Source organism: Bactrocera neohumeralis, chromosome 6, assembly GCF_024586455.1.
Source record: "Bactrocera neohumeralis isolate Rockhampton chromosome 6, APGP_CSIRO_Bneo_wtdbg2-racon-allhic-juicebox.fasta_v2, whole genome shotgun sequence".
Lineage (NCBI taxonomy): Eukaryota > Metazoa > Arthropoda > Insecta > Diptera > Tephritidae > Bactrocera > Bactrocera neohumeralis.
In genome coordinates this window covers 44,370,178-44,393,435 of record NC_065923.1, presented here as the reverse complement: position 1 = coordinate 44,393,435, position 23,258 = coordinate 44,370,178, and the positions used below count along the sequence as shown (strand labels likewise).

The following is a 23,258-nucleotide window of genomic DNA, read 5'->3' as shown; positions in this document are numbered from 1 at the left end:
ACTATTTTGAATGAAATAAAATGACTTTGCCGAGAATGCCATTTGTTCTGTGTTTTTTTTAAATTCCTTCTTACTTTGGAAGAATCTCTGACTCTCTCCTTTCCAGGCTACAAACAGGAAAGCAGTTATTATAGCGGAATAAAACTTTTCACGAATAAAGCCATTGCCACTTTGTAACCAAGAATTGCTCAAATCCAATTGAAACTGTTCAAGGCCAGCACTGAATTTTTACCAAAAATTAGAGAGCGGTTTTTACTCATAACGGTATATTTTTCTGCCTAAAAGCAATAAAATTGTACGAAAACCTCCAATAACAAACATAAACCATTCGGGTGACTTTTCTCAATATGTATAAATAGTAATGGTATTTGAAATTTAAAAACCATACAGCTGTTGACAGCTAATTAGAAACGCTCCCTTTTTTGTAGGCGGCTGATTAGTAAATGATAAAAATTTTTAATATACCGTTATTTATATTCCTAAAAGTCTTGTATTGTTCGTGTTGTTCTATTTGCTACTAAATTCCCTCTTTTTGTAGTTGTGAAGTTAAAGTTCTTTTATTTTTTTCCCAAGTAGTAAATGCGTTACTATGTAGAAGTAAACAGTTGTTTAAAGAATTAAAATTTTTCATGGTGTTAATTTTTTTAAATTGTGGTTCAAAATATACCAAAATGTATTATTCAAGTTTTTTATTGTGGAAAAGCTGCAGCTGCCTACCCTTCGCAGCTACATTTTTGACCTTCGTCGGTCTCTAAAGATGTGCAAAGAAATTCCGAATAAGGTCGAATGCTGAAAAAATTGTTTTGAATATTCATAAGCATATCCAGAATTTTAAAACTATTTTCAATATTGCACGGATAGAAAAAACTTGAACAACTTCAACAGAAATATACCGCAGACCTACTACTATCTCCCGAGGAGACCCAAAAACAGAGTTCCAGTGACATTCTACGTGAAATTTAAGACGAATATAATGTCCAAATATCCAACAAAACAATTTCACGGTGTTTGGTCGTATGTGAACTTCACGGCACGGAAGCACGCAGGAAACCACTTCTGACTAAAATTTGTAGAAACGATGCGTACCTTTGCCAAATGTTGTTGGTCTCGTTTGGAACGATGTAACAAAAATATAAAATATAAAAAAAATATAAATGAAATGATTCAATTAAAACTTATGTAAAGATGTAAACATGCTTGCATTTCGCACGTATAGTAGTAACAGAGAACGTTTATCATAGAGAAGGTTCTCGGCGCGGAGAACGTACGAGTAAAAATATTTTTGGTTACCTCGGTCGAAATGAGGGAGTTTCACCCACAAGTGTCTGACGGACACACTTTTAACTTTATTTTCATATAAAAGCTAAAGTATATATTTTCGGCCAAAAGTAATTTTTTCTATTTTATCCGCAAGGTTTTAAGAACCGAAACGTCTAATTAAAACAGGTTTCACATGAATAGTTTAAAATTGATAAACAGTATACCAAAATTGTAGCATATCAACCCACATGTGTCTAATGGACACAGTAAGATTTCGAATGATTTGAGAATGAAGGAGGGTTCTTCAAGCATATCTATTTTGCACCATATGGCAGCTTGGAGGCAAATACAACTCTGATTTGAATTTGAAAGATAATCGGAGCAATAATAGGACCAAAGGAAACCGACGGAAAACCAACATTCCTCCATACATTTCACAATATCTTTAATTAATTCGATTTTTTCGTCATACTCCATTTTCTAAAATATTTATATTTTATTATGTATATTTGTATACATATTTGCAAATTACTTACCGAAAGATGAAATTAAATTTTTTTAAATATATTCAAAATATTAATTTAAAAAAAAATATACGCAAATGCCGCTATGTATTACGAAAGAAAGAACACGAATGCCGAAAAACGTCGCAGCGAACTGTTACGAATAAGAACACAAAGCGAGTTGCTGAACACTAGAAACTCGGCGCGATTCTCCTCCCCTCGTCGCCTCCTCGCCTATAAGCTAAGAGTTGCCGCAACAAAAGTTGCCGTGTGTAATAGGCGAGATTCTAAATTCTGGAAATTTTAATAACTGAGGATTTTAATTTGTGAGCGCTAACTGCAGTGCATTTTATTACTAGTTGGTTTCGTGCGTTGATTTGATACATTCTTGTCTAAGTAATGGCTAAGAAACTTACATCGGGCGAAATTCAACTTGCTCTTGAGGAAAGTGACGATTAAAATTTGTTCGGTGAGGAATTCGACAGCGAAGATGAGAATTTTGCAGCTGACAGTTGTTCTGAAAGTGAAAGTAATGCAACAGAGTCAGCATCTGAATGTGAAGATGAACAATTATGGAGTGAGAGTGATGATATACCACTGAAACTGAACCTGAAAAACAAAGTCGCACTCCCCGGCACAACATAATTGCAGGTGCTCTTCATAAGGTGATTCTTCCTCCCGGGCGCAATATAATAGATCCAAAAACAGCTTTAATCTCTTTTTCAACGATACTGTATTAGAAATTATAGTGAAACACACCAATGCTGAAGCGGACATAGTTTCACAAAAACAATGGAAAAGAACTGACAAAATTGAAATGCAAGCATTTATAGGACTACTATTGACTATAGGTGTTAATAAACAGGGTGGTGTGGATTATAGAGAAAACTGGGACCCTATATTTGGAAGTCCCATATTTCGTGCTACAATGGGAAAAAACAGATTTGCTTCTTTGCTCCGATTCCTAAGGTTTGATGATAAAAATACTAGGTCTCTCCGAAAGTCAAGAGATAAACTCGCTCCAATTAGAGAATTATGGGAGTGTGTGAATCAAAACTTAAAAAAAATGTATTTACCAGGAGAAAATCTTACAATTGATGAGCAGCAGAAAATTTGGTGGATTTGCGACAGTAACACTAGTTACCCTCTATTTGGCATACCATACCTGGGAAAGGAAGGACAAAATAGGGCGGACAATTTGGCGTTCAACGTAGTCAATCAGCTATGTGAACCATACTTCCGAACTGACAGAAAAGTTCTTCTTCTTCTTAATTGGCGTAGACACCGCTTACGCGATTAAAGCCGAGTTAACAACAGCGCGCCAGTTGTTTCTCCTTTTCGCTACGTGGCGCCAATTGGATATTCCAAGCGTAGCCAGGTCCTTCTCCACTTGGTCCTTCCAACGGAGTGGAGGTCTTCCTCTTCCTCTGCTTCCCCCGGCGGGTACAGCGTCGAATACTTTCAGAGCTGGAGTGTTTTCGTCCATTAGGACAACATGACCTAGCCAGCGTAGCCGCTGTCTTTTAATTCGCTGAACTATGTCAATGTCGTCGTATATCTCGTACAGCTCATCGTTCCATCGAATGCGATATTCGCCGTGGCTAACGCGCAAAGGACCATAAATCTTTCGCAGAACTTTTCTCTCGAAAACTCGCAACGTTGACTCATCAGTTGTTGACATCGTCCAAGCCTCTGCACCATATAGCAGGACGGGAATTATGAGCGACTTATAGAGTTTGGCTTTTGTACGTCGAGAGAGACTTTACTTTTCAATTGCCTACTCAGTCCGAAGTAGCACCTGTTGGCAAGAGTTATCCTGCGTTGGATTTCTAGGCTGACATTGTTGGTGGTGTTTACGCTGGTTCCAAGATAGACGAAATTATCTATGACTTCAAAGTTATGACTGTCAACAGTGACGTGAGAGCCAAGTCGCGAGTGCGACGACTGTTTGTTTGATGACAGGAGATATTTCGTTTTGCCCTCGTTCACTGCCATTTGTTTTGCTTCCTTGTCTAGTCTGAAGAAAGCAGAACTAACGGCGCGGGTGTCGAGGCCGATGATATCAATATCGTCAGCATACGCCAGCAGCTGTACACTCTTATAGAAGATGGTACCTTCTCTGTTTAGTTCTGCGACTCGAACTATTTTCTCCAGAAGCAGGTTGAAAAAGTCGCACGATAGGGAATCGCCTTGTCTGAAACCTCGTTTGGTATCGAACGGCTCGGAGAGGTCCTTCCCGATTCTGACGGAGCTCTTCGTGTTGCTCAACGTCAGTTTACACAGCCGTATTAGTTTTGCGGGGATACCAAATTCAGACATCGCGGCATAGAGGCAGTTCCTTTTCGTGCTGTCGAAAGCAGCTTTGAAATCGACGAAGAGGTGGTGTGTCGATTCTCCTTTCACGGGTCTTTTCCAAGATTTGGCGCATGGTGAATATCTGGTCGGTTGTTGATTTTCCAGGTCTAAAGCCACACTGATAAGGTCCAATCAGTTTGTTGACGGTGGGCTTTAATCTTTCACACAATACGCTCGATAGAACCTTATATGCGATGTTGAGGAGGCTAATCCCACGGTAGTTGGCGCAGATTGTGAGGATCTCCCTTTTTATGGATTGGGCAGAGCACACTTAAATTCCAATCGTTGGGCATGCTTTCGTCCGACCATATTTTACAAAGAAGCTGATGCATGCTCCTTATCAGTTCTTCGCCGCCGTGTTTGAATAGCTCGGCCGGTAATCCATCGGCCCCCGCCGCTTTGTTGTTCTTCAGGCGGGTAATTGCTATTCGAACTTCTTCATGGTCGGGCAATGGGACGTCTGCTCCATCGTCATCGATTGGGGAATCGGGTTCGCCTTCTCCTGGCGTTGTGCATTCTCTGCCATTCAGCAGGCTGGAGAAGTGTTCCCTCCATAATTTAAGTATGCTCTGGGCATCGGTCACTAGATCACCTTTGGGGGTTCTACAAGAGTATGCTCCGGTCTTGAATCCTTCTGTAAGCCGCATTTTTTCGTAGAATTTTCGAGCATTACCCCTGTCGGCCAGCTTATCAAGCTCTTCATACTCACGCATTTCGGCCTCTTTCTTTCTCTGTCTGCAGATGCGTCTCGCTTCCCTCTTCAATTCTCGGTATCTATCCCATCCCGCACGTGTTGTGGTCGATCGTAACGTTGCGAGGTAGGCAGCCTGTTTTCTCTCCGCTGCGGCGCGGCACTCCTCGTCGTACCAGTTGTTCTTTTGCACTTTCCGAAAACCAAGGGCTTCGTATGCAGCTGTACGTAAGGAGTTTGAAATGCCGTCCCACAGTTCCCTTATACCGAGTTGTTGATGAGTGCTCTCAGAGAGCAGGAGTGCAAGCCGAGTAGAAAAACGTTTGGCAGTCTGTTGTGATTGCAGCTTTTCGACGTCGAACCTTCCTTGTGTTTGTTGGCGTGCGTTTTTTGCTGCACAGAGGTGGGTGCGAATCTTGGCTGCAACAAGATAGTGGTCCGAGTCGATGTTAGGACCTCGGAGCGCACGCACATCTAAAACACTGGAGACGTGTCTTCCGTCTATCACAACATGATCGATCTGGTTGGTAGTTTTTCGATCCGGAGACAGCCAGGTAGCTTGATGAATTTTTTGTGCTGGAATCTAGTACTACAGATAACCATATTTCGGGCCCCGGCGAAGTCGATCAGCCTCAACCCATTTGGGGATGTTTCCTCGTGGAGGCTGAATTTACCGACCGTAGTGCCAAAGACACCTTCTTTGCCCACCCTGGCGTTAAAGTCGCCAAGCACGATTTTGACATCGTGGCGGGGGCATCTCTCATAAGTGCGTTCCAAGCACTCATAAAAGGCATCTTTGGTCACATCGTCCTTCTCATCCGTCGGAGCGTGGGCGCAGATCAGCGATATGTTGAAGAACCTCGCTTTGATGCGGATTGTGGCTAGACGTTCATTCACCGGAGTGAATGATAGTACTCGGCGACGGAGTCTCTCTCCCACCACGAATCCCACACCAAACTTGCGCTCCTTTATATGGCCACTGTAGTAAATGTCACAAGGACCTACTCGTCTCTGTCCTTGTCCCGTCCATCGCATTTCTTGGACGGCGGTGATGTCAGCCTTTATTTTCACGAGGACATCAACCAGCTGGGCAGCGGCACCTTCCCAATTAAGGGACCGGACATTCCAGGTGCATGCCCAGCATGACAGAAAAGTTACTTTTGATAATTATTTTACAAGCCTGAATGCTGCAACATCCTTGGGTCATAATGGACTCACAGTAGTTGGAACAATAACAAAAAATAAGCGTTGTATACCTCCAGCTTTTCAACCCAATAGAAGCCGTGACGTCGAATCTAATCTGTTTGATTTCTCTAAAAATATGACATTGGTATCTTACGTACCGAAAAAGAACCGTGCTGTTATTCTCTTGTCTACGATGCATCATAGTAAACAAATAGATTCGCGTAATAAAAACAAACCTGAAATAAATTTGTACTACAATTCCACCAAGGGAGGTGTTGATACACTTGACCAGATGGTTCATGAATATACAGTTCGACGTAAAACAAACAGATGGCCGGTTGCCTTTTTTCAAAATGTTATAGATATTGTTGGCACCGCATCGCTTTTTATATGGAAAAATTTATACCCTAATTGGAACGAGCAGAAAAAGAATATACAAAGGAAACTTTTTTTACGAGAAATCGTAACTGAACTAGTGACCTCTCAAATACGGAGACGGAACAAGAAAGGATTGTCAAGTTATCATTTAGCAGCCATTAAAGACGTGGTACGATCAGATCAAGGATCATCATCTAAGCAATCATTTGAACCTGTCGCAAAAAGAAAGAAGCGTTGTCACATTTGCCCTTCGAAAATATCCAGAACTTCTAAACAGTGCTGTGATATATGTAATCTGAACATTCTATAAAAACAATTCTTTGTAATATGTGTAAAGAAATTAATATGTAATGGAATAAAATATAACAACATAAAAGTTAATAAAGTTAGTGCATTTTGCTGTTTAATATATTTTTTGCATTCAAAATGTCTTTGAATTCTTTCAAATGCCTTAGAATTAAATAGTGTGTCCGCTGGACACTACTGGTCAGTTACGTTACAAAGGCATACTGGGTTGTTAAGGGTTAACAGTTGCGCTTGAACAGGGCTGAGCATGGAATAAAAATTATGCTCAGAACTATGTATTGCTGATACAGACGTATTTTAGCTCTTCTGTTTATATTTTTATACGTTTATATGCAAACATGTGTATTCATATGAATTCTTTTTATGCATATTTATGAATACAAGTGCTACGGAATACATTTGAATTAATTTACTTTTTCAAAGCAATATTCGTCGTTAATATGAAAACAAGGCCTATTTTTTAATTATTTCTTGTATTTGATATATTCATGCTTATGTGTATACTTCATATTACATATCGTCACCTAAAATGCAAAATAACGTATCATCAAATATTCACAATTGAGCTTTTTACTGATGACGACTCACCACATCATATTACATATGTGTCACTAATTTTAAGCGTCTCCTATCAGAAATACCCAAGCTATATTAAAAATTCAAAACAAGAAAAAACGTTAACTTTGACTGCACCGAAGCTAATATACCCTTCACAGGTGCATTTCTTTTAGTAACTATGAGTACTGTTTGTATGAACGCTATATGCTATAGTAATCCGATCTGAACAAGTTTTTCGGAGATTACATTGTTGCCTTAGAAAATAACCTGTGCCAGCTTTTGTGAAGATACATTTTCAAATGCAAAAGTTTCCCATACAAGAACTCTTTTCCTATCATTCAGTTTGTATGGCAGCTATATGTTATAGTCTTATGACAGTTCCGACAAATGAGCAGCTTCTTGAAGAAAAAATGACGTTTGCAAAATTTCAAAACGATATCTTAAAAACTGAGGGACTAGTTGGTATATACATATACAGACAGACGGACAGACGGGCGGACAGACAGACAAACGGACTTGGCTAAATCGACTCAGCTCAACATACTGATCATTTATATATATACTTTATAAGGTCTCCGACGCTTCCTTCTGGGTGTTACAAACTTCGTGACAAAATATACCCTGTTCAGGGTACAAAAAACGGCTTGAATTCGCGAAATCTCAATCTGATAAGCCTTTAAGTTTCTGGGAAAGTGTAATGTTCACTGACGAAACAAAAATTAACATTTGGGGATCTGGTGGACCACAAATTGTATAGAGAAAGCCAAACACGCTAAGAAGTAGAAATTTAGTTGGGACAGTGAAAAATGGCGGTGGTTCAGTTATGCTGTGTGGGTCTATGGGAGCTAATAGAGTGGGCACTATTCAATTTATTGAATGCAACATGACCAAGGAGATTTATTTGAATATCCTAAAGTCAAATTTATGTGCAAGCATGGAGAAAGTAAAGCTTCCGCCAGTGTTTTGGTTCTAAAAAGAAAACGATCCAAAACACAGGCATAATAGTTAAATAATGGTTCCATTATAATGCTCCAAGACCGCTTAAAACTTCCCCACAATCACCTGATATGAACCCCATAGAGCACTTATTGAGAGAATTGAATTTTGAGCTGAAAAAATCCAGTCCCCGTTCCAAAGAAGACCTAAAAAAGGAGATTATCAGGATATGGGGCGAAATATCACCTAATTTTACCAAAAAAATGGTAGAATCGATGCCTAGACGGATGCACGCTGTAATAGATGCAGCAGATTGACCCACAGCCTATTGAATTAAAAAAAAAAATTTGGCGGATAAAATAGTTATTTTCCATGGAGTGTATACTCAATTTTTGTCAGTATTTTTTTGTTTAAGTTTTTGCTTAATGTTAAATAAATGAATTACTTTATGTCCAAATACAGTCGATAAGAGTTCAAACTTTAAATGTCAAGAGCATTTCTTTAACGAACTCCGTTGTATACTCATCTTTCTGAGTAACTGTTTGTAAATGTATAAATTTAAAACTAATTACTTTAAACTTATATTAATTGTTTAGGTAATAATACAAACTTTACTATATTATAAATTTTGAATTATTATATGGAATCATAATGAAATTTTACACATATACATACTTATATACTTAATATATGCTTTGATAACAAATACGTATACACCAATTATCTATAAATTATATGCAAAGTCGTTTGCGCATAGTAAATAAGTGAATCTGTAAGCGTGCATTTCTTAACACTGAAAATGCACAATTCTGCTATTTTCGAGTCCTCTGATGTAAAACTCTGGTGAAACACGCTTATAATTTGTCTGTGGTGAAACTCCTTCATCTCTGCCGAGTACCCCTGCGAAAATTGCGATATCTGAAACGTGAACCTTCTCTATGATACATGTTCTCTGACAGCACTATCCACCACAATAATATTGAAACAAGAGCAACTATTGTCTCAAAAAAATTAAATTTTAATAAAAATAAACTCTCTAAAATTATCTGCGTTGATAAGGTTTAAAGAATATTGCAGTTATTAAGAGTTCTCCTTCATTCCAAATTGGCCAGGCTATGTATGTAGTATATGGCACCCCTACTATAGAATACTTACCTACAGTAGAACATTTTAGCCAAATAAATAGATAAATAAATTGATTTTTAAATGGAGGACATCAAATTCAAAAACTTACTTATTTTTTACATAAAAAGTCCTCAAATCCCCACTGCCTTTTAACAATTTTCGAGCTTTTCTGCTTAATTAGGGTTTCTTGCAAATCACTTAGTACGAGAATTTTTGACAGTTTAACATTGTTTGATACAACTCAGTTGACGCCTTTCTTCAAAATGGCATTACTTCGTCATGTCTAACCTAATTTACTACAACGCCCATTCCGGTGGTAAAATGATTTCCATTGTCGCTCGCATCGGATTCGCAAAATCACCAACACAATTCCACTCGTGAATTTCAGCCCTACCAAATGAGCACTAAATAAATAATTTGGTAACGAAACTCAAGGTTATTCAAATACTTGATACCAAAATCTTACTTCGAAGACTTCAGAGCAGTGGTGCGCACGCCAATACTACTACATTTTACGTTTGCGCTGCACAAACAATGCTATAGATTTTCGTACGTACCTAGCGTACGTGTTCAGCCGCTTTCGTGTGCGTGTGATATTTTTCGCAGTAGCAGAATTATCAGTCAAACACGCGTGTTTATTTATTGCGTTGAGCCCACTGCTTTAAAGCTATAAGTGGAAATATTTCTCAAAGTACAATGGATGTGACTGAATCCCTCGACAGTGTTTAACAAGAGAGCGCCAACGGACATACAGCATCGAAATTGTTTACATGTAAAGATTTTGAGTTACTATCTTTTCCAGTAGCAATAGTCTTACTGAAAAGGCTATTTCTGGAAGGAAATTTCACATGTGTAATAGAGTTTTGATCCAACGGTACAATCAAAGGCATTACAATAGGTGGCGTAAGCATTGTTCATGTCAATTCGGCATCTGCAGCCTTAACCAAATGATTCTCAGCCGTGTGACTTGCAGCAATATCCAAGATAAGTAGCACCCTCCTCGATAACTTGTGTTCAAAGGTTAATAAAAAGCTAAAGATTTCGATATTTTCACACACTTGTATGTTAAAGTGATTTAAAACCAATTTTGTTTACCAAGATCAAAATTTGTATTGCAGTTCATATAGTTCAAGTATAAAATTTAGTTTTAAACGGTATCGGCTGCTGAGATTTTCCAATGTGTCCACGAAAAGGGATAATTTGTTTTTTTTTCTGGTTTAAATGCTTCTTCAGGTATAATGTAAATTTTCAGGAAGCGATTTCCAATGCAAGAACAAAAAAAACCATTTTCATCCGCATAACGAAATTCTTGGGGAATGTTATTACTTTCATTATCTTTTCCATCTTCCATATGGTTCTACGCTGGCCAAATTTTGACGACAGTTTTGCACCATTTCTTTATTGGAAATGTATACAATGCCATTTTTTAATTTAGTCTTTCAAGCTTCACTGACAAATAAGTTATAGAACTTATAATAAAACATTCTTGCCATTTATGTTAAGAACGGCAACACTCTTATATCGGTATTCTGCTTGTATCTGCCAGAATACCAAAATGAGACTCCTTACTAACAGAGTCACTAAATTACGATTGTGACAATTAGAGATATGAGACAATCGTGACAAGCAGAATATCGATATTGGAGTTATGTTTTCGACAGCCTGCTCCATTCTAAAAAGTGTGCTTTGTTTAAATGACTTATGTGCCTTGTATTCCTTAATTTAAATTTAAATTTATGGTACAAATGGTCGACTTCGACTTTCACACTTCAGAAATGTTGGGTTTGTTGATTTCAATAAAGGCCCAAGAAATCGTCCAAAATCATTAGTTTAACTGAAAACACGCATCTAGCGCGCATGTGCATGCTCCCAAAATCATTTTTGCTGCGGTGACAAACATTCAAAAACCATACATTGCATGAATTTCGGATTTTCTTGCAGAATTAAATGTAACAACCTCGCAAAACGCAATGGCAAAAGTAGCAACATAGCACTTGTGACGATTTTAAATATTTTCAGCAACAATATTCTTTCACATTGTCACAACTCCATTGTCGATATGCTTGCATGTTTATAAATATGTATTCGCGTGTCTTATTTTCTTTCCTAAAGACATTTCTTGAATAGTAATACGCGTCTACAATTATGTTCATTGTTTTCATCAGATTTACTTAAGTTACATTTCAGATTATATTCAGCAAGACCCTAGAAGTTTGTTTAGTGAGGCTACCAAAAACGCTTATTTAGATTTATTGAGATTTATTGGTTATTTAACTTGCTTTATGCTTCCCTAACCCCTAAAGCAAAACATGTTGCTACAATATTGAAGCGAGATTAAAATTGTATCAAGGACCACCATGTCGTATACGCAACTACTTGAACGGAGTATATTTTTCAAGGTAAAATCGTGCAACTATGTAAACGAATATGTAACATATAGATTTGTATACCTTTCAAAACATTTTAACCACGAACTCAGACATTATTAAAAAATTTAATTCCGCTGCATAACAGTTGATGCAAGAAGATATCTGTAAATAATAAATGCAGGGGTGTGCTCATTGTTTGAAAGCGAATCTGTAAGTTCAAGTAAATACTTGCAATTGAGAGTAATACTTTTTCACACATTTTTCAATACCACTGCGAAAGCAATAACTTTTGATTCTCTGTATTGGAAGTTTTCTGATCGATTGCTCTTAAAATGAGGCGAAGGAGAAAGAGAGAAGAGTTTCCTTAGTCTGAGTTCAGACTAACAACTTTTATTGCTCATTGTCAGACACTTCGCTTTTCGCGATTTCGAAAATATTTTGTTGTATTATTGATATTTGTTTGCATATTGCAATACGAGTATATACAAATATTCTATAATAAAATTCAATTATTGGAACATATTGTAAATATTCATTTGAAACCGGAAAGAATTACAAAACGGAAACGACTGCACCTCGCATTTCCTCGTCCATCAATTACGAAGTACTGTATACGCATGTATATGTTTTGTCCTGATTCTGTAGACATCGAGGTGTAAGAGAATATTAACTAAAACCTGTGTGGCATACAAAAGATATGACGCGTTTTCCAAAGCGAGAATATCAGATATTTTGGTATTTTTTATACTCTCGCAGCAAAGTTGCTAAGTCCGTCCAGTCCGAGTATTATAGTTTTGTTCACATAACGGTTGTTTGTAAGTCCTAAAACTAAAAGAGTCAGATATAGGGTTATATATACCAAAGTGATCAGGGTGACGAGTAGAGTTTAAATCCGGATATCTGTCTGTCCGTCCGTCCGTCCGTCTGTCCGTCCGTCCGTGCAAGCTGTAACTTGAGTAAAAACTGAGATATCATGATGAAACTTGGTACACGTATTTCTTGGCTCCATAAGAAGGTTAAGTTCGAAGATGGGCAAAATCGGTCCAGTGCCACGCCACGCCCAATGGCGAAAACCGAAAACCTATAAAGTGTCATAACTAAGCCATAAATAAAGATATTGAAGTGAAATTTGGCACAAAGGATCGCATTAGGAAGAAGCATATTTGGACCCTACTAAGTTTTGTGTACATATCTCGGAAACTACTATAGATATGTCAACCAAACTCTATAGGATCGTTGATTTCCATTTACAGTTCAAAAATGGAAGAGATCGGATAATAACCACGCCCACCTCCCATATAAAGGTTATGTTGAAAATCACTAAAAGTGCGTTAACCGACTAACAAAAAACGTCAGAAACACTAAATTTTAGGGAAGAAATGGCAGAAGAAAGCTGCATCCAGGCTTTTTTTAAAAATTGAAAATGGGCGTGGCGTCACCCACTTATGGACCAAAAACCATATCTCAGGAACTACTAATCTAATTAATTTTACAGCAAAAGAAAAAAATATGTAAATGACGGATAATGAAATCTCGATTATCACTTTATCATGCGAGTGTATAAAATGTTCGGTGACACCCGAACTTAGCCCTTCCTTACTTGTTATTAGAAAATTTATTTAAAAAAATATATTTATTAATATTGTTATTCATTCGACGTCAGTAAGTCTACAGGCACAACATAACAGGAACGAATAATAGATTCGGGTATTGAACACATTTGTCCCCAACGGTCATTTTCCTCGTCATAGACTGATACACAACTCGTGTCAGCAGATGTAGACTTGCCACCAATAGCCCACAGCTTATTGTCTAGCGATATGCAAGCTATAAAACCACCGCAAACTTCCAAAGAGCAAATCTACGAAATGTTTTTAAGAATATTTAGTTTGAGATCAAGCGCTAGGTAAAAATCAAATTAATATACCTTAGACCATGTGTTTCGCTGAGGATCGTAGCGTTCAACTATACTGCTGCCTTCTGCATAGTAATGGCCTAAAACATAAATGTGACCATTATGTGCAGCTGCCTGTAATATAAAAAGCAATAAACGTTGTATTTAGTTATAAAGGAGCTAGGAGGGCGACTAAATCAGTGACTATTTTCAGTTAGATAATTTTGGCAATTTTTATTGAAGCGGAGCTACTTTTGCTGCTCTAGAGAAGGCTTGCAGCGGTGAAATCAAATAGAATTTCTTATTATAGCGTCAGTATCTCATTCGCAAATAAATTGGAAAACTCTGTCAGAATATGAATTCCGGTTACTTAGATCCGTCTTTAGTAAAAGAAATCCACGGAGTCGAATGGTAATATTTAAACACTTAAATAAAGACGTTATATACTCTTCTTCGACTCTTTCTCATTCTAAAAAATGATGACTTGATGAACGTTCTACTAAAATTAATAATTATATTTTAATTTAACTTACACCAGGAGAAATGTGACATTCTGTCATATTCGCGCAAGAAGTCCAAGTATTCGAATCAGGGTTGTAGCATTCGACGGATTTTAAGTCGCTATCGTCACTACTACCGCCCATAATGTAAATTTTGCCATTCAGAGTCACTGCACTGCCACTATATCGTTCAACAATTAATCTTTTCACAGGCTCCCAACCATCGGAAGTCGTATATCTGGAAATAAACAAAAGCTATAAAAAAAGAATGCATATCTCTAAACTGAAACGTCAAGAGTCACATTTCGTCACGTAGCATGGTCTATTAATAAAAACTTAGAATTATTCTAAAGAAGTCGTTGACAATGTCAAAGAATTAGAATTTTCTAAAGTCAGAGTTAATCAAGCTATAATATATCATTGAGTTCCCGCCTTCTTAAAGGTAGAAGTACCTTATTTTGTCCACTATCCATATTACCCTAACACATTTGGTCTAAAGTGCTTTCACCATTAAGCTTAAAGTTAACATGAAATTGTTAAAGCTCACAATCGCCATCATTGGGTGATTCGTTACAGATTTAAAAGTATTTACCTTTCCACCGACGACAGAACCTTTTTACCCTCACGACCACCAATCGCGTAGATTTTACCATTTAATTCGACAACGCAGTGTGATTCTCTTGCTTGTTTCATGGCGGGCAAATTTTTCCATGTTTTTTTCCGTATATTCCAGCTGCGGACGATGTCGGGTCTGGCACCACTTTTAATACCGCCAATAAATAATAAATTATCATCCTTTAAAATAGCTCTATAACAAATGTGGTCGCATTTTATGCTCGTATATTCCTGCCACTTATCTTCAGCTTTGTTATATTGTAGCAGATTAAGATTCGTCTATTCCAAAAATATTGTACGTACATTAATTGAAGATTATAATTTTTGAATAAAAGTTACAGTATGCTCTTACCATTGAGCACAATGCCAGCAATGTTTTCTCACCACAATTTGCAGCACTGACCCCACGTGGTCCTGTAAATCGCAAGTTTATATTTGTCCGTGCTTCATGTTTTCTGATCCACGATAACGCTTTGATCCCACGTGCTCCTGTAAATCGCATATTTATCTTTGTTCGTGCTTCCGGCTTACTGATCCACGATAACGCCTTGTAGGCCAATATCTCACAACCAGGTAACGGCTGTATGTGGGTCAACAGAAAGTCCACATCGAATTGGGTAAGCCGGAGGCAAGCTATTAAAAGTGGCAGTTGCTCTTGGCGCGCAGGAACATCGTAATTGAACCAGCGTTTTATGGCATCGTAGGCATCTTCCTCACGAGTTATATTCAAATTGTCAGATTCCAGAATACGTTGCAATTTTTGTACATCAAAATTCAGAAACTCAAGGCTTTGGCTGATCTAGTATTATCAGAAACAAAATTTAAATTACACAAATACCGTTATGGTGAGACCTTACGTCTATATTTAAACTCACCTCCATGAAATTCTGTGTTCCAAATTCAATGATTTTCAGCTTAAGATATTCACATTGCGTTTCTCTTTCAAGCGTATATGCACCTTGTACGGTGTATTCATTAATGTGTGCCATGAGGTAGTCCACACAACTGGTTATGGCATTGTCCAATTGCAACAGGATTGCCGCCTTCAGCATGGCACCGACATTGTTAACGGTAACGAGCGTCTGGCCGGTGTAACAAAAGGTTATGAGACGCTCAAAAATATCGCTATCGATATCATTTATCTCGATGACGAGATTCTTGTCTTGATCACCACTGAAAAGGTTCTCAAAGTAGGGACTCGCTGCTGCGAGTATCAAACGATGCGCGGGTACACTGAGCAATCCAAAAATTATAAATACATATTAGCCTAAATCATTTTATGTAATCTGAGAGCAAAGTAATACTTACAGAGCAGTTGGGTTTGAAACTTTAAATGTCACATCGATTAGAGACTGCTCGTCGTAAAAGCAAAATATTTTCGCCATTAATTTCTCTATGAAGCGGTTCAGCTCACTGGAATCGCTCTGAAGAGTAGGTCTTTGCATACAACTCGTGGCCATTATTAGTTACTGATTTTTCCTTTTGTAATAAAAAAATTGCAATATTAAATGAAATGCTTTAAATAAGTAAATTGATATATATAATTATACCCAGCAAATTTAATGTATATATATGCTTTCACGTTATTTAGTGCACCCGTATGCCTACCGATGTTTAAAATGACTGGACCTTGAGACGATGAAATGTAGTTTTTACAAATAAAAAAAAAAAACATTTCTAAAATTCGAAATCGGTACACAAGTTTGCAAACTCTCAGATACCGAATATGTGATGCCTAGTTTCTATTTTTGCCTTTTTGCTGAAAAATCGGTCAATCTGTGAGATATAGTATTGACATTCAGACAACAGTCTTCCTTATAATAATGCGCCCTTATGTTATATATAGGTAAAGTCAGATCAATAAATAAATAATAAATAAATAATATAAAGATTACCGAACTGCCCATCAATTATCCCTCGATTTGGGTCAATACTTCGCTTAGCTCACTAATTGTTATTTCTCCGTCGTTGGAGTCTGTCTTTCTCACTCACTGTTTTTGATCTATTTTCATTAAGAGTGTTTAAGTGGTAAACTGGTCGTATTGTATTTCAGTTGTTTTCCACATTCGTCACACCGCCCATTAGATGCATTACTTACTTTTTTAAATAAATTCACAAGGCCCTAGGTAACATTTTAATAAATAGATTGACAAGAAATAAGATTTAATTTTTGTAAATAATCAATAAATTTATACATAGTTGGATGCCTTTTGATCGCGAGATTCGTTTTGCTCGTGTGTTGAACCTAAAAATTAGTCACTTAACTGTAAACTCGAGTGTCAAGATTCGATTCTTGATCGGCTTCTTAAAATAAAGGTCGACTCTCAAAAACCGATTATTTTTCAAGTTAACTTGTTACTCAAGTCGAATTGGATCATTGTTTACTACCATCTCTACGAACCGCACAATGAAAATACCTTTTTGACTTATATCAGTGTGCATTGCGTCATTACAGATATACTAGTTTAAATATGTATGTATATACAATATGTATGCAAACTTAGAGAAATCGCATTTATTGTTTTTGAAAATGTTGAAATTCAAACTCAACCATCTTCAAAATGACCTTAGGCAGGAAACTATATGCTAATACAACACCGAATTCGGGGGTTTATTAATATACTAAATCTTGGAAATTAGGCACACTGAGCGCTGCAATGATTAAGCGGTCAGTACGGTAATCTCTTTTAAAAAATTTTTTTTTTTTTTGCATTTTCTGTTCCCTTATACCCTTAGAATTAATGTAGAAACCCACTTTACCATTGGAAAAAGGCCTAAAATAATAATACCGCTCGACGTTCGGAGCGCTTGGAGTGCACATCTTTGTATGCTTTTTTAGTACCTCAAACTTTAAACGCGCTTTTCTTAAAACACACTTTTTTAAACTGGCGAATATGATCCCGCTCGAATTACTCAACCAAATTGCGTAATTTTTTTTTAAATGTTCGTAAAACGCCTGGCTATCGTCCCTGTATTTTTTATAATTTATTGGCAATGTTATGAAAAAATTTATGTAAAAAGCTTGGGGAAAAATTTAAAAAAAAAGTTAATTACTTTTTTATTTATAAACGTTTTTTCATGATTCTAATAGGGACGATAACCAATAATGTACTTTTTAAGAATAATTTGGGTTTTTGTGTTTCAGATGATCCGAACATGAAAAATCGTGTCCGCCAGTGAAAAAACGCATCTCATTCACCCAACCATTTTGATGGCAGATGTCATCAAAAAATTTCGAACAAATTTGTTTATACACTCCACGATGAGGAATGATATGTGAAAAAAGTTCTATTATAGAATAAAAGTTTCAATGAAAAAAAATGTAAAAATAACAAGGCAGATTACCCTACTGACCCGTTAAGAGCTCTCAACCGTTGACTCATACTTTGCAGCGGACCGGATGAGGTCTCTGCACAGAATGCATAGTATGTATGCATGTATGTGCATAAGAAGTATTTTTATACCCTGAACAGGGTATATTAAGTTTGTCACGATGTTTGTAACACCCAGAAGGAAGCGTCGGAGACCCTATAAAGTATATATATAAATGATCAGTATGTTGAGCTGAGTCGATTTAGCCATGTCCGTCTGTCTGTCCGTCTGTCTTTATATATACGAACTAGTCCCTCCTTTTTAAGATATCGTATTGAAATTTTGCAAACGTCATTTTTTCTTCAAGAAGTTGCTCATTTGTCGCATTTCTTGCAAAGAACAGCAAAAAACAACTTTAGTTGCACGTATTTCAAGAAATCATTTGTGTCGTTCCTTCAAATTTCGTTTTTCTTTTTTAAGCACATCTGCTTAAAATTCCTTAATCTTCATAAACAGGGAAAGAGAATGATAGTCAAAGAGTTTCGCCTGATGTCATCGTTTCGATCAGCAGCAACCGGCGGTTCATCAGACGTGCCAAATTCCTTTTTTTACTCGATTACAATTAAATTTAATTTATTTCGTACATAATTACTGCAATCAATCCAAATTATTGAATAAACTGACACGAGCGTTTCCGGTACCCTACTCGTAGGATTAGTTCTTCTGCATATTTCTTGTGCATATGCTGTGTTTATTTAAGTCTTTTTAGTTTGTTCGGGATTTCTTTCAATTCTTCTTTTTTATTAAGTTTTGAGTAAGCAGAAGAAACATTATCTAATTCTAATTATAGTTTTTAACTTATAACGTTTAATGAGTAAAACACAAACTAGCTGTTCTGTGCTTATACTAAAAAAAGCAGCCGATTTAATTGTTTTCAAAGTAATACCGCGACTAAACTTCCTGTTTCAATTAAAACAAATAAAATAAATTATTAATTTCAATTGAAATGTAAATGAAATTAAATTCAAAAAATGGAAAATATCACTTTTTCCTCGCATGTCAGCATCTTACATTTCGAGCCAATTTTTAAAGCTCACTAACTTTTAAATGATTTTCTCTATAGCTGAATGTGTTATGTTTTTAATTTTCAATACTTTTGATAACTAACATGTCATTAACTTAGTCTTAATCAAAAAATTTCTATACCGCAAAAAGTACCGTTATAAAGTGTTGTCAAATATGCGCCACACTTCAAAATTTTGAGTGGTAAGCTTTGCGTGGTGTACGGTGTACCATACACATATAATATTTTTATGTCGGTATGTTTAGTTGGTTGTCCATCTCAACGGAGATTTCACATGAAACAATTAGTGTAGGTACATATCATATATAATTTATATGTAAGTTGTTGTTTCACATTTTTTTTCATATCCACATAATTCTAAAAGTGGATAAGTGTGACCGCATGGTCTTTTAAGATATTATCAACGCTTTGCATGACCAAAATAAATACACATATACACATACATATGTTAAAAATAATAAGTTCATTCCTTGAGGCTGAAGTCATGATTGAATTTTTATGTTTGGTGAAGTACACGAATACAAGCACGGGTTTATTTTATTAAATTCGCTATGGTTGTATCTTTTATAGTGAAGAACCCTTCTTTGTAGTGGGCGTGGCAATTGATTGTTGATGTTCGTTTTCTAAGTGAGCGAAATAATAAGTACATGGTTAATTAGTTTAAGATTTTCAGCAAATCGGACGATTTATTTTAATGGTTTGCTCTTTCGGCTGTATAGTAGCTCTATGTATAAAACGCATTAAAAACTAAACAATTGTATAGATGGGTAGAAATAAGCATTGCATTGCGGAGGAAAAGGAAATCGTCTTAAGCCTTAGAAAAGAGGGTCAAAGTCTTAGGAATATCGCCAAACCATTAGGTCGATCACCGTATTTCCTGCAGAATGCCAAAGAATTAAAAAGTATATTAAAAATCGCGGTCGACCAAAAAAGACACCAACAACAACGGATAACCGCATCGTCACTCTTGGTAAAAGGAACCCATTTATATCTTCAAGAATAATATCAGCCGATATTGGCAGCATAATATCTTCCCGAATGGCTCTACGAAGGCTACATCGAGCTAATTTACCTGGCAGGATAGCAAGAAGAATACCATAATTGCCGAAAAAAATTTAAAGAGAAAATTACAATTCGCGAAAAATCATGTAAATTGGTTCGACAAAAGTGGTGAGAAAATGCGGGTGCTATATCTGGTGGAGGGACGAAACAAAATTTAATTTATTCGGAAATGATGCCTGACCGAATGTGGATCATCCGAAAGGACAATAATTGCATTCTTCTTCTTCTTAATTGGCGTCGACACCGCTTACGCGATTATAGCCGAGTTAACAACAGCGCGCCAGTCGTTTCTCCTTTTCGCTACGTGGCGCCAATTGGATATTCCAAGCGTAGCCAGGTCCTTCTCCACTTGGTCCTTCCAACGGAGTGGAGGTCTTCCTCTTCCTCTGCTTCCCCCGGCGGGTACAGCGTCGAATACTTTCAGAGCTGGAGTGTTTTCGTCCATTCGGACAACATGACCTAGCCAGCGTAGCCGCTGTCTTTTAATGCGCTGAACTATGTCAATGTCGCGTATATCTCGTACAGCTCATCGTTCCATCGAATGCGACATTGCCGTGGCCAACGCGCAAAGGACCATAAATCTTTCGCAGAACTTTTCTCTCGAAAAGTCGCAACGTCGACTCATCAGTTGTTGACATCGTCCAAGCCTCTGCACCATATAGCAGGACGGGAATTATGAGCGACTTATAGAGGAGGATGGGGTCATGTGTAGAAGTTCACGCAAGTGAGGAAAGTTCTCTGATCGCCATTCACTTGGGAGTGGCCAGAAACGATTCTTTTACATATGACTCAAGCAGCTCACGACTTCCGGTCTTTGACCAAGTATTCTCTGGGTAGCCTAAGAACATCCGTTCGAAGGTGAGCTAAAGTGAGAAGGCGAAACATCCCCTGCATAGGGTTGTGCGCTGGGTTTGGGACCTGCCACGTAAAAAAACACTCCCAATGCACAGTAACAACCAGCCTCGGAATAATTGCATTCACAGACAACAAAAAAAGACCGTTGAACACGGTGGTGGCAACATAATGGTCTGGGGCTGCTTTTCGTGGTATGGTGAAGGACCTATACATCGTATTTCAAGCACCCTGAATAGGTTCCAATATAAAGATATCTTGGAAAACACTAATATGGAAATTTCAGCAGAATAGTGATCCTAAGCATACTTCGAGGTTGGTAAAAGATTGGTCCCAGGACAATGGTTGGAGTTCTCCAGCTCAATCTTTCGACTTGAATCCAATTGAAAACCTTTGGGGGGGAGCTAAGGCAACGAATTAGGAAGCAATCGTTCCAAAATAAGGATTAGTTGGGGAATTTTGTTTAAAAAAACCTGGTATGAGATTCCAATTGATACGTGCCACTAACTTATCTCCAGTATGCCAAAACGAATCTCAAAAGGAATTGAAAATAACGGCGGATATACTAGATACTGATGAAAGAAGCAAATAAAAATCAAATTGGAGACAGAAAACTCAAACTAATGTACTTTCGTCCAGCCATTTTTTTAGTCTTTTTATTATTTGGTGGAAATTTAAGGCCCTATTTCAATTATTATTGCAAATATCTTTACTTTTATTAACTAATTCAAATATGGAATGAAATATGATATTATTTCTATTTGAACATGAATAAAAGAGAATTTATTAGATACTGAATGCTACACGGGCATATGTACTTATTATTTTTACCACTTGTGTGTGTATATATGTATGTACATATGTACGTATTTAGGTAATAAAACAAAAAAGATTTTATGAAACTCACAAAAAAACCTGTTCTCAAACCAATTTTAATCGTCATCGTTTTGTTGAAGGATGCTTTATTTTAGTCTTCAAAAGTTCGAGTTATATGCAACTGGATATATTTTTATTAAAACTTACTGATAAGTATATATTGTAGTATATTATAATTTGCTATAAATTACCGGAAACTGATTTAACTACACTGTTCACAACGCACTATTTAAACAAACTGTACTCGTACGCGTTGCTACTCACGCTATACTGCAGCTAAAGCAAATTTCCATAACTGAGCTACTAAGTACAGCAATAACTTAGAGAAGCGATCTCTTAGCGCTCTCGTAAAAATAATATTTCTCTGCCTCTTTGTTGAGAGATTTAAAGAGTATTGCATGCCATAGCTTAAGTGCCCTGGAGACGATCAAATAATTTCAAAACCCCCCGTAGAAACGTTGCCACTTTTCTCACTACTTTTTCTGAAGAAACATCAGAAAGTTGTTCAAGTTATGATTTTTAGCTTTTGCCATCGTCGCGAAAAGACCCTTGAAGGCAAAGGCATGCTCGGAGAGATGTAATTGTGTTTGTTTTTCAGAATGAAGCGAATTTGCCCGTTGAAAGTGCCCTTGCGTTCATGAATGAAAATGTTGTCGTGTGTTTTTTACAAATTTGGGCATCGCCTATTTGGCTGCCATATTACTTGTGACGCTGCATATGCTATTTGAGACAATTGTTGTTTTTGTTGAACAATGTTTGTAGTTTTTGTGGGTGACATATTTACATGTGTACGCAGAGATATATGTAGGTTTGTGTATGCATTAGTTGTGTGGCAATGTCATACGCACATAATTATATACATACATACATATGAGCAGCGCGCACATGCTAATACTGATAAGTGATAATATGATTTGAATTCGCGAAAGCGAACAAAAACACATTTGACCATGATACATATGTACATATACTATAAGTATATCTAAGATAAAATATAAATAGGGTTTTCATAAGGTCTCGTAAAGTTATAACGATTCGAAAACATAGCATTGAGAATTGTAAATGTGTAAACTCATTTTTGTATGAAATCCAACAACAATTTTTTTAAAGAAGTGTAAAAATTTATAATTTTACGATTTTACGATGCTTTACGATGGGTTGTGAGTACCCCAAAAAAAAAATTAAAGCAAATTTTATAGTAGGTTATCGGTAGAAAAGGGAGTGGGTCTGTGCTCCCGTATCTTCTTCTATTTTTGAATAGCTGGGCCTCGCAGAAGCATGGTCAGCTCTGGGCCACCATTGGTACATGCGCTGTCGCAAAAGTCTTTTGGCCCAAGACCTTTCGCTAGAGATCTAGTGATTTCTTTGCCCTCAGTAAGGCTAGCCTCTCCCAAGTT

General features: G+C 37.0%; 1 protein-coding gene across 2 annotated transcripts; it reads right to left on the bottom strand.

Annotated features, from left to right (window-relative positions):
- Positions 1-13,071: 13,071 nt before the first annotated feature.
- LOC126762725 (kelch-like protein 17) lies at positions 13,072-22,129 on the bottom strand. 2 transcript variants are annotated; one of them, XM_050479688.1, is made up of 8 exons: positions 22,009-22,129; positions 15,984-16,154; positions 15,551-15,908; positions 15,028-15,474; positions 14,653-14,954; positions 14,094-14,298; positions 13,594-13,695; positions 13,072-13,527 (listed from the first exon to the last, which is right to left on the bottom strand). In XM_050479688.1, the coding sequence occupies exons 2-8, from the start codon at positions 16,133-16,135 to the stop codon at positions 13,312-13,314; spliced, it is 1,782 nt and encodes a 593-aa protein (XP_050335645.1). In that variant the 5' UTR covers positions 16,136-16,154; positions 22,009-22,129; the 3' UTR covers positions 13,072-13,311. The 2 variants fall into 2 exon arrangements, with proteins under 2 accessions (XP_050335645.1, XP_050335646.1); XM_050479689.1 differs by having other exon boundaries at positions 22,053-22,129.
- Between the last annotated feature and the right edge of the window lie 1,129 nt (positions 22,130-23,258).

What these genes read in the sequence shown, in the direction of transcription:
- LOC126762725 (XM_050479688.1), bottom strand. Translation starts at nt 16,135, where the DNA reads ATGGCCACGAGTTGTATGCAAAGACCTACTCTTCAGAGCGATTCCAGT. An exon ending in GTTTCAAACCCAACTGCTCT is followed by an intron (nt 15,909 to 15,983) that starts GTAAGTATTACT and finishes TGGATTGCTCAG; the next exon opens with TGTACCCGCGCATCGTTTGA. An exon ending in GAACACAGAATTTCATGGAG is followed by an intron (nt 15,475 to 15,550) that starts GTGAGTTTAAAT and finishes TGATAATACTAG; the next exon opens with ATCAGCCAAAGCCTTGAGTT.